Consider the following 18902-nt stretch of genomic DNA (forward strand, 5'->3'; position numbering starts at 1 on the left):
GCCCACCAAGCTAGAATTGGGATTTCCCAGGCAGGGAAGGCCAAGGAAAAAAAAGCCAAATTTAAACAAATTTGTGCCCATAACTTTACATAAACTTCCATACCTAATTATCACACTACCATACATGGTAACAGGCAGCATCAACCCGTTTTATAGGTGAGGAAAGGTCTGTGTACAACAATTAATCTACTTAAATTTCTAAGTTAGGCAGACTCTGAACCCAGATAGTCTGACTCCCAAATAGGCATGGTTAATCACTAAGACTTTTATCAACTTTTCTATGACCCACAGAAATATAGTTTACATCATGGTCCAATACGTCACACATATAGGTAAAGCAACTTCAACAAAACACTATTTACCTCAATGATATGTAGCAAAAATTGCTTTCTTTTTCCCTTACAATACAGGTTTTCAATCATGAAATTTATTTCTCATGATTTAGGGTTAAAATAAATGCACAATGCTAAATTGCTTCAAAAATAGTATTTATTGTAACTATAGTAGCAAAAAAAATTGAACAAAATGGTCAGCCACACAGCACAGTAATTATCAATGTAAACTGCAATACGCATAGAATGACTCAAAATGCTTATATACATATAAAACAGATGATAGCTGCGTTAAGGTAAAAGGGTATACAGGCAATTACATTTCCGTTTTCAATTTACAAAGACTTTTCCTTTAAAGAGTGGGGCAGTCCAGAGGCAGGACAAGGGCCAGTTCGCTTACATTTCCTTGGCATTTCCAGATCAGGGTAGGAAGTTTTCCAATTCGCTTTATAAAGCTAGCAAGATCTTTACACCAAAAAACACAGACACTGAAGCAAATCAAAACAAAAAAAAGTCACCCTCTAAATGAAATTTTATAATCAAAATGACTTACAACATTACAAGAAGAAAAGTTTGCAAACACGTCCTGGAACTACCACGCATTTAAGCAAGCAAGATGTTCCCTCCCACCTCCAGCCCTTCCCCCGGCGTGGAGGTTGGGGGAAGCGGGCCCTGTGGTGTGTCTGATTTCAAGAGACAGGAGCAGCGGTTGGGGTAGGGGCAGTGGCTGGACTCGGGCCCGCAGGCTGGGGTCTGGCCCTGGCCTCCTCGTCCGCCAAAGCCTCGCAGTACTGCGCCGGCCAGTCCTTGGGGTCCTGGTTGTGGACTTTAGCCACGAACTTGAGCACCTTCATCTTGCTGGTCTCCAGGTTGGTGCGCGGGCCCCACTGGAGCTCGTAGTCCACAGGGTCCGTGTGCGGGATGCGCCGGTAATCCAGGTATCGCTGCCGCACGAAGTCCTCGGTGATGAGCTTCTTGGGGTCCCCGAAGATGAGATGCTTCTTGGCGGGGTGTACCCCGAGGCGCCGCAGGAAGTCCCAGACCTCGGTCTCCTTGATGCTATTGCCCTTCATGAAGATGAGCCCCAGCACGATCATCAGCAGCCCAGTGGTGGGCGTGCCCTGGTCGCCGCGCACCTCCGCGTCCTCTTCCACCGGTTCCAGCGTGTTGACCAGAATGTAAGTGTTGCTGCGCGGCTCCAGCTCCACCAGCCGGTACCCGAATACGTACTCCAGGCGCTCGGCCGCCCGCCGCAGCAGCTCTGGGAGCACGTCCTTGTAGTCGCCAACCACGTGCCGCAGGATGTCGGTGCGGCGGATCGGGATCTTCTTCTGGTCCTTGATCAACAAAAACTGTACCAGCTCCGCCACCTTCAGCTCCAGCTGCTTCTGCGAGCGCGGCCCCGGCGCCGGGGAGGCCTGGGCCCGCCGCTGCGACGCGGCGCCGCCCGGCCCGCGAGACGTGCTCGGGGCCTCCTCGCCGCCGCCATCCGGCTCCCGCTCGACCTGGGAGCTGGGCCGGCCCCGGCTCTTCGGCTTTTGCGACATGTCGCGGCGGCCGGACCCCGACAGCGCGGACTCCCGGTAACGGGCGGCGACGGCAGGGATTGAGGGTCGGTTAGCCGTGGGCGGGCCCGGAGGAGAAGTGGTTGTGTCACAGAAGCTGCGCGCTTGCGTCACGGAGGCTGCGCGTTGCGTCATCGAGGCCGCGCCGTGTGTAGGGGTCGCTCCCGTCTGGCCAGCGGCCGCGGGATGCGGCAGTAAAAAGCCGGTACTCCTAAGCAGCCTTGCGGGTTTTATTATGATTAAGTGTCGTCCTTATTACCAAACCTTGCAGATGGCGAACAGGAAGCAGAGCTCCTGAGCGACTGTGCGGCTTGGCTCAGGATCGCACCCAGGCCAGGGCTGTAGAAACTTGAGTGTCTAGAGCTCTGAAATCAGGGCTTGTAGGTGAAGGAAACTCCCAGGATGAATGTGGGAGAAAAAGACGGCGAAGAGCGTGGAAAGGAAGTAAGAGCAATTTCTTTCCACACAAAACTGGGCGTAAAGAGAATTAAAAGACCCTGAGGACTACTAGTTTGCCTTCGCCAGCCCCTTCTCACCATTTTCCACCAGTTACTTTCTCTAAAGCCCGAGTCTGTTTAGAAACAATGGTAAACACAGCCTCGTCTCGCAAGCAGGGCTCTCCGTCTCTTCACCTTTCAGCATTGATACTCTGTGTAATCAACTCTGTCAGCCGGATAGCTATGGCAGTCACCCCAGAAAGCACGATAAGTGGAGGGTTTTTGCTTGGTCCGGGGAGTTTTATCTCTTGGAAACACGTGCTCATGGAAAGTATGTGCCTTGGGCTCACAACCACAAATTTGGCAGAAATGGCTAAGAGAATGCTACCAACAGAGAAGTCGGTCTCAAGAGATGACCATTTAATTTGCGCATCTCTGACCAAGAATTGCTAACATGTGAGTCTCTAGCCTTAGAGATCAATGAGAAAGGGAGAACTCCAGGTTATCACCCCTCATAATCTGTGAAATGTCCACTTTATATTTTTAATTGTGCCGCTTTAGTAGCCAACGTGAGTCATTTCATTAACTCAAACCATCTGTAATCTGCTGCCATTACATCCACAGATCCTAGCAAATGTGTTCCTTTTCTATTTATTGACTTGCAAAGGCGAAACTTAATTTCGCTCTTTGTCTTCTTAAAGCTACCAGAAAGTGGGTAAACTCTTCAAAGAACCAAATCAAGTTGAGTTCCTCTTTAATGCAAATATATTCAAAGGAAAGCAATTCACAACACATTATTTGAATAATAACATCAAAACACAACCTTATTAAAATTTCATTAAATGTTGGTAGCATAAAATTTTGTTGTAATTTACTATGAAAATGCAATCTGATAATGGCGCTGGAAAAGCAATACTAAACGTAAAATGATATTCTGTGTTGTGATGCAAGTATGCTAAAATCTGGTAAACTATGAATAATAACTTTCTGTTCCACAGAAGATCTAACAATATATCCCCAAGCATCAATCTTAATGGCAGAAGCCTGCTAAGAAAAACAAATGTATCATCAAGGCACTCATTTTTTTTTTACAATGGGACAATCCATCTGCTTCAGTTTCCTTGCAAATTAAAATTTAAACTCAAGTGCAAAGAAACCTCCTACAGTTGAGAATTCTGCAAAAGGTCCCTTCAGAAAGATCAATTGTATCTTGAGTTTAAAAAAATCTACCAAGAGGTGACAGAAATGGGAAATAAGAGGAAAGCCGTTGTCAACAGCTAGGCTGGGGTATTTTTTAGTGTTTTGTCTTGCTCAGGTTACTTCAGTTAGCCAGTAATCCCACAGGTCTAGTGACCCCTGTGACTGTGAAAATCAGCAGTGTCCATTACCAACATCTTTACCCAGATAGCAGATTGTCATACTCAAAAGGGATGAAAAAAATAGCAGTTTTAAGTCTTAAAACACCTCTCTACACAGTGTCTGGAAAATAGAGTCGTAAATTAATAGGATTAGGGTGATGTTTTACGCACTGCCGGGAGACGTCACCCAGGCCACATTCCACCTCAGGCTGACACTGGAAGCTGTTGTGATGAGGGTGGTAGTAATAACACTAACAGTAATAAGAAATATAAACAGCAGCAGCTAATGATCACCACAAAGGTAACCTTGGATCAAACCTTCTAAGTAGTCTAGGTATTACCTCATTTAATCTCCACAACAGCCCTGCGAGGCCTATGCTTTCCATACAGATGAAGAAACTGAGGCACACAGAAGAATGTTAACTGTAGCAAGGACCTGTAGCAAGGAAGTTGAAGCTGTGGATCTGAACTAAGGCTGGCAGCCTGCCTCCAGAGACTGCTTTCAACCACGTGCTGAGCACACAGAGAACACAGATACCCCAGGACCTTGAAAAATAAAGGTTCAGGAGTCAGATGGACCTAGATTAGAGGGAAAGCTGCTGATACTCCCTTCTGTTTCCGAATCAACAAAATGAGACTACTAGTCCAGGCTTCAGGGGACTAAGAGTGAGAGGTCTGCCAAACACCTAGCACAGGGCCTGTGTTTCCTTCAGGGGTTTTATGTTAAAACAGTCCTCCCTTGGCTTCTGGCAGCTGGTGCCAGAACCCCCTCAGATATGAAAATACTTAGATGCTCAAGGCCCTTGTACAAAATGGCATAGAATCTCCATATAACCCATGCACGTCAGCAAACACCTCTAGATTATTTTAAAATCTATATGATATAAATGCTAGGCAAACAGTTATAAGTACAATTTAACTGCTATGTAAATAGTTACCAGCACTCAGCAAATTTAAGTTTTGAGTTTTTGGCACTTTATGGATTTTTCTTTTTTCTCATATTTTCGATCTGCAGTTGTGTGAATCCACAGGTGCAGAACCTGTGGCTATGGAGGGCCAACGGTATTTGGGGGCTGTCAAAGCTGTATGTAGAAAGAGGTTTACTGCAGTGAAGCACATGTACACGGAAATCAGGAAAAGTCTGGAAAAAACTACCAAGGTACTATTAATTTTCTTTTAAAAAGTGAAATTCAGTGTTGATTTTCTTGACTGGGAGATAAATTAAAAATATACTTTCAGTGAATTTTAACTTCATTGTGACATCATGCCTCAGAAGTTACACACATTCAAGTTGTAAGGAAATTCATCAAATTCAAGTGAATATGATATTTATAACTTTTTGTTCAGCCAGTGGAGGAATAAGAACAAGTGGTTAAAAAAGAAAAACATGTGCAAACACTTTATGTTAATGACTTAGTATTTTTATTACTTGACCCCCCCAAAAATTTTTTATTTGAGGCAAAAACTAAGCTAGCTGAAATTTCAAGTCCATTGAACAAAGAAATGCCTAGTACATACTGCTCTTTAGATGCCTTTAAGTAATTAATTGCTTTATTTCATCTCCTTGGTAGCAAATGCCTGCTAAGAAGCTCTAATCATCTCTATTATCTACTAGATTCTCCTCTTCATTCAGTGGAAGTTCTTATAGAAATAGAAGAAGATTTTAAATTTTATGACTTCAACCTAGTGCAAAAAGCAGGTAGGTAATATATATATTTCAATGCACTGACATATATACACCACCATGGGTAAAATAGATACCTGGCGGGAAGCCGCTGTATAGCACAGGGAGCTCAGCTCAGTGCTCTGTGATCACCTAGAGGTGTGAGATGGAAGGGTGGGAGGGAGGCTCATGATGGAGGGGAGATATGTATACTTACGACTGATTCACATTATTGTACAGTAGAAACCAACACAACTTAAAAAGAAAAGCAGGTAGGGACTTTTGGGGATGAAAAGCAATGAGAAAGCATGCAGTCGCCATGTATGAGCAGTTTCTCTGCCTTTTCCAGTGGAAGGAAGTGGATGGAGCATAATATGTAAACACAGTAGTTGGGGTGGGTGGGTAGGCAGATGCTATGTCAGCGCATAGATGGCAGGAAAAGCAATCCAGATAGTTTCATGCTTTTAATGAAACCCCTTGTATGTGCTCACGTGTAACTAAGATCCATCCTGGTTAAATCATGTGATAGGACTACCTAATAACACTTTGTCCCTCAGGAAAGAATATATTGATTAAATAGCAACAGAGCCTTCTATGGGTGGTGAAAGGAAGTGGAGAGATGGGCTCAATGAGGCAGCATCTTTCAAGTGTTGTAGCCATTTGGCCCAGAAGCCTCCTCTTGGATTCTTTTCAAGAGATATGCATACTCCAATCACCCAGAGTCTTTTACTTAGGAAAACCATCAAGGCTTACTAGGTTAAAAGGTTACAAACACATAAGGTCTTATTAGTGGCCAATCAGTTGCTGTTTATTTTGTTTGCTTCTGTCCTCTTTTCTGTATCCGTCCTTCCCCATCTCTCGGAGGCCCTCTTCTCTGCTTGCACGCAGCTCAGTTACTGGTCAGGAGTCCAAGCAGTTTCCTCTCAGGGGTTCACACAGGTTCTCTTTCCTCCTAGTAAACAAGCTGATGGGTGATGTACACCCAGCCAGCTTTGCCTTTGCTAGGGATTCACCTGTCTCAGGTGCAAGCCAATTCAGAGGAGACCTAAGAGATGGAGGAGCAGTCCCCATGCTGCTGTCTGAGTCCCGAGATCAGGAGTTCAGGGTCAGACTCCCGGGGAGAACTAGTTACTGAAACAAGTAAAATCCCCTCCTCCTGCTGTACCTTCCTGAGAGTAGATTACCCTCACTTGAAACTGAGCAAATTCTAAACCCATTCTGCCAGGGAAAACAGGGTGCTGAAGAATGAGCCTTATTTCATAGGAATGGAACTCGATGAGGTATCGTTACCTATGTTAACCAAAAATTCCCAGAATGGAGACCTACTGGAAGTAAAGAGGTGTTTGTTGGAGATATTTTGGCACAGCAAGCCTGGAGACACAGATCCAAGAAAAACTTGAATTGTGTTCCACCAGACGACAAAATGAGGGAGGTTTTACAAAGACAGAAAAAGACGAGGTTACATAAGTGGTCAAGAATTAGGATCAGAGGTGGCAGGAAGCAAGGGTGCTTGTTAAGTGAGGACTGGTAGGGATTGAAAATGACTACATAGTTGGGGGGGCGGGACTTTAAAAATACAAGGTTGTCACTGGCAGCTCCTTGCACATATTTTGAAAACTATTCCAGGCTGCCGACCCAGCCAACTCTAGAGCAGTCCACCTCTGGGTTTATCTTCTAAGACAGTAACTACTTTTGTTGTTTCAGCTTTTGTAAATTCGTTTTTATATCACTTGAGGCTAAAAGCAGCTCCAGAGCACCTCAACTGATACCTGTAGATGTAGGAGTCCCAAGGTACCAGTCCCTCCACCTGGCTCTGAGATCTGTAGCCATTCAGATGTAGGCTTGAGATGCTGCTGAAGCTCAGGTAGTGGAGCAAGATCACAGCCAAAAAATAAATAAAAAATAAATGGATGTATAAAATTAAAAAAAAAAATGATCAGGCAAAGAAAACTCCTAAGATGCACAGTGATTTGAAGGCAGGAGAGAGCTGAATTCTAGAACAGATGGCTACCACGGGGCAGAACTAATGGAGGAAACAAATAGTCCATATAATGGAAACATAATGAGAACACATAAGGAGATATTATTAGAGCACAACAAACTGCTTCTAGAATAGAATAATGCTTGATTTTTTTCATTTAAAACTTCAGTAGAGGCACCATAAAAGAGAATATTCCCTGCGGAAAACCAAATTACTATTTTAGGAAGCTCACATGAAAGACATGTCACATAATACAGAACAAAAAGTTAATGAAATGAAAATCACAAATGAAATATCAAGTTATGAAGGGTAGAATCAGGAGGCACAATAAGTAAATAATTTTATATTTTAAATAATTTACAAGTTTGGGGAGGAAAAAAAATGACAAGAAGCAAACAACATCAAAGAAGAAGCTATTTAGGTTTTCTGCTTGAAAGTGTTCTGAAATGGCAGACTTTAGATACATGCTGGCAGATTTTCTGAATTTCAAGAAGAGACAAAAATCATATAAGCATGAATCCACACAGACAAAAACAACAAACTCTTTCTAGAAATAATCAGCTTATCATCACATTTCTTGCTTTCAGTCTTGGAAACTAGTAGATAATGGAATCACAGTTACTGACTAGAGAAAAGATGGGACTCTATCCTAAGAATTCTCTACCAGGCAAAGTATTATCATATCAGCACAAAGGAATTGATTATAGGATGTGCAGGGTGGGGAGTGTATCTTCTGAGGGGGCTGCTGTGAAAACACTACAGCCACTCACACCAAAGAACACAACCAAACAAGGAACCATGGGAGGGGAAGACAGTGAAGTAACAGAGCACATTTTGTAATATTTATTTAAAAACCCTAATGGACAGTGATAATGTAAATTATAACACAGTTGTTCATAAGGATTCTCGAAACAGAAGAAGAGATATTTTGATAAGAGCCTGGGCCCAAACACTTTCAGCTCACCCCAGGAACAAGAAGCAGAGTGGGGAGACGGATTCTCCTCCAGGTGGGGTGGGGTCCTGAGGACACTAAGAAGCCCTAGGTGGGAGGTGTGCTGGTGATGAAGCTGTGATATCTTAGCTCCAGACCCCTCATGTTGGAGTGGGGTCTTTGGGAGCTCTGTTTCTCTTGTTAGAAGGCTTCCTGCTGGGTTTTTCCAGGGAGTGGCCATGGGGGAAGCCTTACCAGGGGTGAGGTGGGGGCTGTGGTCAGTATGGTCCTAGCAGTACCCTTGCCCTGGCAGCGACCTCCATCAGCCCCAACTCTCTCCCAGAACGAGCTCACTGTTCTCTCCCGAAGGTGTGAACAACAGCAGGGCATATCCCTACAGACAGGAAAAGGGTAACAAGAGAATATTACTGCAACCTTTGCCAAGACCTTTGAAAACAGATGGAAAGGGAAATTCTTAGAAAACCACAACCAATCAAAACTGATACAAAAACACAGAAGAGTTTGACTGGTTCTGGGAGCAGATAAATCTGTGATTCGAAACTTCCCCTCAAAAAAAAAAAAAAAAGAAACTTCCCCTCAAAGGAAACCCCAGATCTGGGTGCCTTCACTAGTGAATTCTACTGAACTTTAAAACAGAAATAATACGAATGATAATACTTCCAGAAAAGAAAATGGGGGACTATTCCCATTGTGTTTTATGAAGAAAGTATAAACTTAACATAAAAATCTGACATGAACATTTTGAAAAATCAAGATGAAAGCCCCTCATAAATAATCAAAACCCCTGAATTAAGAAAAAGAAATAAAATCACGAGATTCAACATGAGAATTGAAATCCAGGTAATTCAGTATACTAACAGAATAAAGGAGATCTCTCATATGGTCATTTCAAAAGACAGCAAGAAATTATAAGAGAAAAGTCAATATCTATTCATGATTAAAAAAAAAAAAAACTGACCAAACAAAGCCTTAGCAGTCTTGAAACAGAAACTTAAACAGTCACTACAAACAGTCTGCATTAGACATCACACTTTATTGTGAAATATTTAAAGTGTCTCCTCTGATGTGAAAATAAAGAAACCTTCTATCCATAACCATGTCTGTTCATTTTATTTGAGGTCACAGCCAGTGCAATAAAAAAGAAAGAAAAATTTTGAAGATTGGAAAGAAGCAAAATTGTCTTTCCTCTCACCAAATGTTATGATTCTATTGTTGTTGTTCAGTTGCTCAGTTGTGTCCAACTCTTCGACCCCATGGACTACAGCAAGCCAAGCTTCTCTATCCTTTGCTATATCCCGGAGTTTGCTCAAACTCAAGTCCACTGAGTGATGATGCCATCCAAACATCTCATCCTCTGTCGCCCCTTTCTCCTCATGACCTCAACCTTTCCCAGCATCAGGGTCTTTTCCAGTGAATCAGCTCTTTGCATCAGGTAGCCAAAGTATTGGAGCTTCAGCTTCAGCATCAGTCCTTCCAGTGAATATTCAGGGTTGATTTCCTTTAGGATTGACTGGTTTCACCTCCTTTGTTGGTAAAGTGGTCTCTGCTTTTTAATACACTGTCTAGGTTTATCCTAGGTTTTCTTCTAAGGAACAAGCAACTCTTAATTTTGTGGCTGCATTTAATCCAAAATTTGTGTCCATAATGTTATTATACTTAGCCACAAAAGACAAATATATATGAAATTTGATCCAGGTTGTACACGGATATCATTTTTTTCTAAAGGATACCCTAATTCATATTCTCCAATTTCTTCAACTCGATTACCAAGCTGAGAAAGCCATACTTTCTTAATTGTAATTTTTTTTCTGTTTTTTTTTTTTCCATTTATTTTTATTAGTTGGAGTTGTAAATTAGTTTACAATATTGTAGTGGTTTTTGCCATACATTGACATGAATCAGCCATGGATTTACATGTATTCCCCATCACGATCCCCCCTCCCACCTCCCTCCCCACCCCATCTCTCTTAATTGTAATTTATATGCAAAACATAAAATTTCCCTCCTCTCTGTCCTCCATGCAGTGAGCCCTGCCCCTACCCACCCCTTTTGCTTTGTATGTTGTTTATAGTGATTCACAATGGTTTCTGACAATGGTAGCTCATTTACCTTTTTAAAATTATTTCTAATGTTATTAATTTTAATTTCTTTTTAAACCTATTTTCATTTAGACATGTTTTCTTAATTTAGGAATGCCCAAAGTTCATCTGAAAAAACTCTGAGACTCTAAAGTCAAAGACCAGTTTTAGTTGGAACCATTCCTGAGAAACATGAAGCATTTCCATGCATGAGCCAAAAAACAGATAGTAATATGTGTTCAGAACACATAATACAACTCTGAAAAACTGAAATAACTGCACACGAATACAAATTAAAAATGAAAGACAATAATAACATTAAAAATGGACTCTTTCTGCCTTCTTTTTAGAGGCTACCCTGGGGGCAGAGAAAGAAAGAGCCAGTGCCAAGGGGTCCTATCCCTGGAGCAGGGCGGTGGAGGGGGCAAGATGACACAGCCCCTGGGGAGGGGACCAGGAGGGTTGAGGAGACTCTTGGAGGTTCAGGGTGAAGTAGGAGCAAGAGGGCTCTAAACAGAAGCACCCCCACCCCCGCCCCCAAGGCTGCTCAGACTGGTCTGCTCCTTCCCCAGAGAACCCAGGATCAGGCCCACTGGGTCATGAGCTCAGCTCCAGAACCACACTGGGGATCCTCAGCAAACGACCATGTGTACCATAAGGAGCCAGTCCAGTCTTTTATAACTGTGGCATTTGGAAAGGAATGTTGTGCAACTGGCTTAGAGAATGAATGAGATGTAAAGTAAATAAACCTAAAAACAGGGAACATTCCAAGACAGAATGTTCCAGAATAGACAAGGCATACAAACTGCTCAGATTCCAAAACCTTCCTTCTTTCTTGTGGAAAACACCCCTATTTGCACCAGCTCCCTTTTCCCATTTTCTGTGAAAGGCGTTGAAAAGGTTGGCAGAAAAAAAATGGGAAGTAGTTATTTTTGGCAGGATAGGGTTATAAATATGCCCATTCTGAAGCTATGGTGAGAGATCTTCATTAACTCCTCATCCATTTGAAAATGTAATATGAAGTAGTCTGCCTGTTCATGGACTTAAACTTTATCAACTTCCCGTAGAATATATTCCTACTTGTCTTCAGTGTAAGTGAACTGTGTAGGTCTGTTGAAACACTAGAAAAAAAAAAAAAACATAATAATAATAAGGGACTTTTCTGGAGATCCAGCAGTTAAGACTCTGCTTCCACTGCAGGGGGTGAGGGTTCGAGCCCTGGTTGGGGAATGAAGATCCCACATGCCAAAAATAAAATTAGAACCTGATGCTCCCTGAACCAGGATCACTCTACTTTAAAAAGTCTGTGAATGCAGACTGTCCATCTCAAATTTTAAGATGAAATTATAGATGAAATGCTCCTCGTGAAATCAAATGTATTTCTTGGTCATAAAATGGCTTTCTTCAGTTTTCAGAGAAATAGTTGTTTCTGTCTTTCCACTTTTCTTATTGAAGAAGAAGCCTCTAGCAATCCCTAAATAACACCAGATATCTGCAGTGTGAGACTGAAGACGACACATAATGAGCAAATGTCAAAAATGGAAAAACCCAGGGATAACAGACCCAGGTTTACAGTTTAAACACCACACAGCGTGTTAAGCAAAGATTCCAGGGCTTCAAAAGTCCTGTTTCCACAGGGATCCCCAGGGCGCTGGAGTTCAACTGACACCTATGCCGCCACTGAGTCCAGGGCAATACTCAAATATTTAAATAGTCTGGACAGGGACTTCCTTTGCGGTCCAGTGGTTGAGATTCTGTGTTCCAATGCAGGGGTTGTGAATTTGAATCCTGGTCAGGGAGCTATTAATAAGATCCCACGTGCCTCACGGCCAAGAAATCAGAACATAAAACGGGAACAATGTTGTAACAAATCCAATAAAGACTTTAAAAATGGAACACATCCAAAAAAAACTTAAATAAATAATCTGAACATACCAATTATCACTCCCACTACCTTCCATCAGAAATATCACTTGGCAGCCAGTGCTCTGTGACAACCTAGAGGGCTGGGAGGTGGGTGGGAGGTTCAAGAGGGAGGGAACATACATTTACCTATGGTTCGTTCATGTTGAAGTAGGGTAGAAAGCATCACAATATTGTAAAGTAATTATCGTCCAATTAAAAATAAAATTAAATTAAAAGAAATATCACTTGGCAATGAAAGATTGATATTAATAAGCTGGGTGGTCTGCAGGTCAGACATTTAGACACAGATTCTTCCCACTGATTTTATAATCCAGATTTGCATGAAATATAAACACAGCAAAAAGACATAAAAGGGAGAGATGATGTTTAGGGAAAAAACAACTTGCTTGTTGCTACAGAATGAATTGTGTCCTGCCCAAATTCTTGTGTTGAAGTTCTAACCCCTATTGTGACTGCGCCTAGAGAGGGCTTTCAGGAGGTAACTGAGTTCAGACAAGTCACAGGGGGAGGCCCTAACCTTGTAGAATTGGTAGCCTTTACAGGAGGGAAGAGCAACTGAGCACGGCCTCCCCACATGCACCAAGGACAGGCCATGTGGCCACTCGGCTGGAAGGCAGCTGTCTGCAAGCCAGGAATCGGGCTCTCACTGGAACTCAACAGGAACTTTGAGAAAATCCGTATCTGCTGTAAGCCCCACCCCTGACCCCTCTTGTGGTGTTCTGTTATGGCCGCCCCAGTAGCCCACAACATCCACTAAGGAGCTTTTATGTTTTCTGTTTTAGAAGAGAAACAATATATTGGGTTAAATGTCAACTAATGAGCAACAAAGTTTTCCTGTATTTCTGTCATTTTTTCTGGGAGACAAACAGTTGGATACTAATAAATGTCTTTCCCCAAGATTCCTATCTACAGATCACTTCTTTTATATACACTAGGACCTAAACAATTACCCCCGAACAGAAATCTGGACCTGTTTATTACCTAAACTCTCAAGAGTCTTGGACTGCAAGAAGATCAAATCAGTCAATCCTAAAGAAAATCAGTCCTGAATATTCATTGGAAGAACTGATGCTGAATCTGAAACTCCAATACTTTGGCTACCTTATATGAAGACTCAACTCATTGGAAAAGACTCTGATGCTGGGAAAGATTGAAGGCAGGAGGAGATGAGGATGAGATGGTTGGATGGCGTCACCAACTCAATGAACATGAGTTTGAGCGAGCTCTGGGAATTGATGATGGACAAGCAAGCCTGGCATGCTGTAGTCCATGGGGTCGCAAAGAGTTGGACACGACTGAGCAACTGAACTGAACTGACCTGTTTTGACACCTTTTCTAAGTTCATTCCTGGTGAAGGCTGGTCACAGGCAAAGCAGAGGTCTTCACATCTCAGCTGTAGGAGCTCGGTGACATCACCCTGGGCAAGGCAGCGTCCTCAAACAGCACAACCCGGGGGCCCCCACCAGCTGGCTGACTCAGTGGGTCACCCCCTTTCTCTCTGACCCCCTTTCCTCATCAGTAACAGAGGGTCAGAACTTTCCTGGGGTCGGTAGGAAGGTGAGCAACACAGACATGAAGCACCTGGGGCAGTTTCTGGCACAGAGTAGGAATCAATTTCTACAAAGACCCACTGTGTTACAGCAGCAGAAAATGCAATGGGAGAGAAGTCCTGGATTTGAGCCTGGACATACGAATGGTTCCCACAGTGATTCTGTAAAGAATGTCTTCAGCTCTTGTGTCCCAATGCCTGCTCACATGTTGTGTGGCTGTCATCACCACCACGGTACTTTGTCCTCATGGCCCGAGGTCCCCTCCCGCCCTTCCTCACAGAGGCAGCGTCAGGCAGAAAGCACAGGCTCTAGACCAGGACTCTCTGGGTTCAAACCTCTGTGCTCAGTCCACTCACCAATCCGTGGTGTTCAGTAGGAATAACTGTCACACAGGATAATGTGAGGAGTTGAAAACAGTAGCCTCACCCCTCAGCAAACCTGGCACAATGACGCTCCATGGATGTCCGCCTGGCTTCTGCAGGTGACCCAGGTGCCAGGAAAACACCCCTCCCCCAGGTCTGCTCCATGGGACATAGGCCCACAAGTCCCTCCCCTGGCTCCTCATGAAACCTACAGGGCAGACGTCTCAAGAGGTCAAATCAAAAAAGGAAGATGGAGACACAGCATTCTGTCTGAACTGAGAGGGGATCAGGGACAGAGGACAATTAGGTTCTGAAGGCTCCTGACCCATTCCCTCCCTCACCTTCCACGGTGGCCGTGAGATGAAAGAAGGTCGGCAGCATCCTGAGAATTCTCCCGACACTGCAAGTCACTCAATGGAAAAGCCTTTGGAATAGAGACTCATCCTGCAAGCCACAGAGACCGAGGGGCCAGGATGGAGGCCTGGCCAGTGCTCACGGGGTGGGCCTGCCCAGCTTGGCCAAGGGACAGTACATTGGGTTTGGGGAGGCAAATACAACCCTGGAGACTTTCTGGGGGCACCCTGGGCTTGCTGGCGTCCCCACCCTCTCCTGGGGGTAGAGAGCAGGCTGGTGGAGGACTACGACTGGTCAGCACATGGGAGCCCAGAACCACACGCCAGAGCATCACCATGGAGTGCTGGCAGGTGCACCTGCAACAGACACAGCTCTGCCACAGCGCAGGTAAACACACAGGACCAGAAAAACTGCAAGAGAGCCTGACAGTCAGCCAGAAAACAGAGACCAAGAAATGGGAGCTCCTGCAGCACCGCATGGAACCCCAGGCCCCAATCAGAGCATCAGTCCAACCCCAGGACAACTGGAGCTGATCCGGAGGGCCCATGATCACAGGAGACAGAGTTAGAGCTGATGAATCCAATTCCAGGGTGAGAATAGACCTGCACCGCCATGCAGCTAATAAATAGCTTGGAAAGTGAGGAATGGAGCAGACAGGAGTGAAAATCAAAGCGATGGCCTCGGGGGTAAAGTGTGAGATTAGTACAGAAACCATGTGCAGGGAGAAAGAGGGGGGATGAATGACAGTGAGCAGGGTCTGGGGGTGTGGGCAGCTTTCCCCCTTCACTCTAGAAACAAGAGTGTCTTCTCAGAAAGAAGCACTGACTTCAAGTTGAGAACTAACTTTGATCTCTCGTCAGTGCTGCTTCTGCTAATTTCACATAAAAATAACTTTAAAACATACACAGTGTCATTTCTCCATAGGTCCTGCCTTTACCAGTATAGGCATCAAGGGATTTCTGTATTTATAGCCACCCAACAGGAAAGAATGATTGTTTCTGGATGGTACAACCCTGCTTACTGCTTTTGCTATTGTCATTTTCTGTGTTGCCAGGTTTATTAGAAATGTTGTTAGTTGTTGTTTAGTAGCTAAGTCATATCCGACTCTTTGTGACCCCATGGACTGCATCTTGCCAGGCTCCTCTATCCATGGGATTCTCCAGATAAGAACACTGGAGTGGATTGCCATTTCTTCCTGCAGGGGATCTTCCTGACCCAGGGATCTAACCCTTGTCTCCTGCATTGGTAGATGGGTTCTTTACAACTGAGCCACCAGGGAAGCCCAAAGAGGTTACATCTTCCTTATTTGTAAAGCATGTGATTATATTAATATATGAGTAAAGGCACAAGTCTTTGTGCAAAACAAGCACCCCCCCCCCCCACAAAACAGAAAGAAACCTTAATTTAAAAAAAAAAAACCCACAGGTTGTAAAATAAGTACACAAAGTCAATAATGTTCATACACACCAAAGACAACAACTGGAGTATGTAACTGAAGACCACATTTACAAAAGCAAGATAGGCAAGTAAGCACTGTCACTGGAAACTTGACGAGAAATGTCTAAAGGCTATATAAACAAAACTGTGACATGCTCATGAAGAAGAAGTTTGAATAAGAGGGAAGATATGCTATGTTCCTGCACAAGAAGATTCAACATCACAAAGATGTCAGTTCTCCCAAAGTTTATCTATAAATTTAATATCACAGCAACTAAAAAAATCACATCATTGTTTCTTAGAAGTCAGGCAAATTGATTATACAGTCCATTCAGCAGAACAACTAAGCCAGAATTGCTAATGAAACAATGAGGCTCACCCTACAGCAGAACAATGAGGAAGGGTAACCCTACTGGATATTGTAGTGTTTTTAAAGCCTCTATTATCAAAGCTTTGACTAGACGGACCTTTGTTGGCAGTAATGTCTCTGCTTTTTAACATGCTGTCTAGATTGGTCATAGTTTTTCTTCCAAGGAGAAAGCATCTTTTAATTTCATGGCTGCAGTCACCATCTGCAGTGATTTTGGAGCCCCCCCAAAATAAAGTCTCTCACTATTTCCATTGTTTCCCCATCTATTTGCCATGAAGTGATGGGAACGGATGCCATGATCTGTTTTCTGAATGTTGAGTTTTAAGCCAACCTTTTCACTCTCCTGTTTCACTTTCATCAAGAGGCTTAGTTCTTCTTTGCTTTCTGCCAACTTTGCCAACAATGGTCTGTCTAGTCAAAGCTATGGTTTTTCCAGTAGTCATATATGGATGTGAGAGTTAGACTATAAAGAAAGCCAATGCTTTGGCTAACTGATGCGAAAAACTGACTCATTGGATAAGACCCTGATGCTGGGAAAGAATGAAAGCAGGAGGAGAAGGGGATGACAGAGGATGAGATGGTTGGATGGCATTACCAACTTGATGGGCAGGAGTTTGAGCAAGCTCTGGGAATTGGTGATGGACAGGAAAGCTTGGCGTGCTGCAGTCCATGGAGTCGCAAAGAGTCAGACACGACTGAGCGACTGAACTGAACTGATTATCAAAGCTGTGCAGTGATGCTGGGTGAACTGACTGACCAGTAGAAGGGAATCTACATATTCAGAGAAAGACCATTTGTCAGTTACCACTTAAAATCACTGAAGGAAAGAATCTGCCTGAATGCAGAAGACCAGGGTTCAATCCCTGGGTCGGGAACATCCCCTGGAGGAGGGCATGGCAACCCACTCCAGTATTCTCACCTGGAGAATCCCATGGACAGAGGAGCCTGATGGGCTACAGTCCATGAGGTTGCAAAGAGTTGGATGCGACTAAACAGCAGCAACTAAAAGCTGATATAACTGGATAGCACATGGAAAGGTTAAAATATATATCAGTTTGCACAAATTATAGCAAGATTAATTCCAAATAGTGGAAACATAAGAGAGAGAGAGATTCTTCCTCTGTGATCTACAGATGGAGAAACAATCCTGTTATTCATACTGCAGAGCAATAGGGAAAGGTTGATGCATTTCACTACATAACATAAAAATCCCAAACACCCACCAGAAATAAAAAGATAAATGATGCATTAGGGAGGAGGGTGTAACTTCTATCATGGACCAGAGAGTACCAGTCCTCTGTGTAAGGAGGACTGCACAGCTCTGAGAAGGACAGGAAGTGTCTCTGTACAGGGCCCCAGACCAACCCCGGGATGTACCTGAAGTTACAAAGTGAGGGCCAGGACAGTGCATGTAGCACGCATGCACACATGCAATGAGTACGTATGTACATGACTGTGTGTGTGCTAAGCTGCATCAGTCATGTCTGACTCTTTGTGACCCTGTGGACTGTAACTCATCAGGCTCCTCCGTCCATGGGATTCTCCAGGCAAGAACACTGGAGTGTGTTGCCATGCCCTCCTCCAAGGGATCTTCCGAACCCAGGTATTGAACCCTCTTCTCTTATGTCTCCTGCACTGGCAGGCGGGTATTTTACCACTAGCGCCACCAGGGAAGACCGGACAGTACACAAACACCTTCATTATTTTTTTTTCCATTTATTTACTTTTTCATTTATTTTTATTAGTTGGAGGCTAATTACTTTACAATATTGTAGTGGTTTTTGCCATACATTGACATGAATCAGCCATGGATTTATATGTGTTCCCCATCCCGATGCCCCCTCCCGCCTCCCTCCCCATCCAATCCCTCTGGGTCTTCCCAGTGCACCAGCCCCGAGCACTTGTCTCATGCATCCAACCTGGGCTGGTGATCTGTTTCACACTTGATAGTATACTTGTTTCAGTCTATTCTCTCAGAACATCCCACCCTTGCCTTCTCCCACAGAGTTCAAAAGTCTGTTTTATACATCTGTGTCTCTTTTTCTGTCTTGCATATAGGGTTATCATTACCATCTTTCTAAATTCCATATATATGCGTTAGTACACTGTATTGGTGTTTATCTTTTTGGCTTACTTCACTCTGTAAAATGGGCTCCAGTTTCATCCATCTCATTAGAACTGATTCAAATGAATTCTTTTTAATGGCTGAGTAATATTCCATGGTGTATATGTACCACAGATTTCTTATCCATTCGTCGGCTGATGGGCATCTAGGTTGCTTCCATGTCCTGGCTATTATAAACAGTGCTGCAATGAACATTGGGGTACATGTGTCTCTTTCAGATCTGGTTTCCTCAGTGTGTATGCCCAGGAGTGGGATTGCTGGGTCATATGGCAGTTCTATTTCCAGTTTGTTAAGGAATCGTCACACTGTTCTCCATAGTGGCTGTACTAGTTTGCATTCCCACCAACAGTGTAAGAGGGTTCCCTTTTCTCCACACCCTCTCCAGCATTTATTGCTTGTAGACTTTTGGATA

General features: G+C 43.7%; 2 protein-coding genes across 2 annotated transcripts in view; both read right to left on the reverse strand.

Moving 5' to 3' along the window:
- The window catches only part of ENTREP2 (endosomal transmembrane epsin interactor 2), a 235219-nt gene that overhangs the window by 59264 nt on the left and 157053 nt on the right, over nt 1–18902 (reverse strand). The gene's annotated exons all lie outside the window — the stretch shown is intronic.
- Nucleotides 476–1975, reverse strand: NSMCE3 (NSE3 homolog, SMC5-SMC6 complex component). Its single transcript, XM_061158874.1, has one exon. The coding sequence runs from the start codon at nt 1877–1879 to the stop codon at nt 1022–1024; it is 858 nt and encodes a 285-aa protein (XP_061014857.1). The 5' UTR covers nt 1880–1975; the 3' UTR covers nt 476–1021.

Source organism: Dama dama, chromosome 13 (assembly GCF_033118175.1).
Source record: "Dama dama isolate Ldn47 chromosome 13, ASM3311817v1, whole genome shotgun sequence".
Taxonomy (NCBI): domain Eukaryota; kingdom Metazoa; phylum Chordata; class Mammalia; order Artiodactyla; family Cervidae; genus Dama; species Dama dama.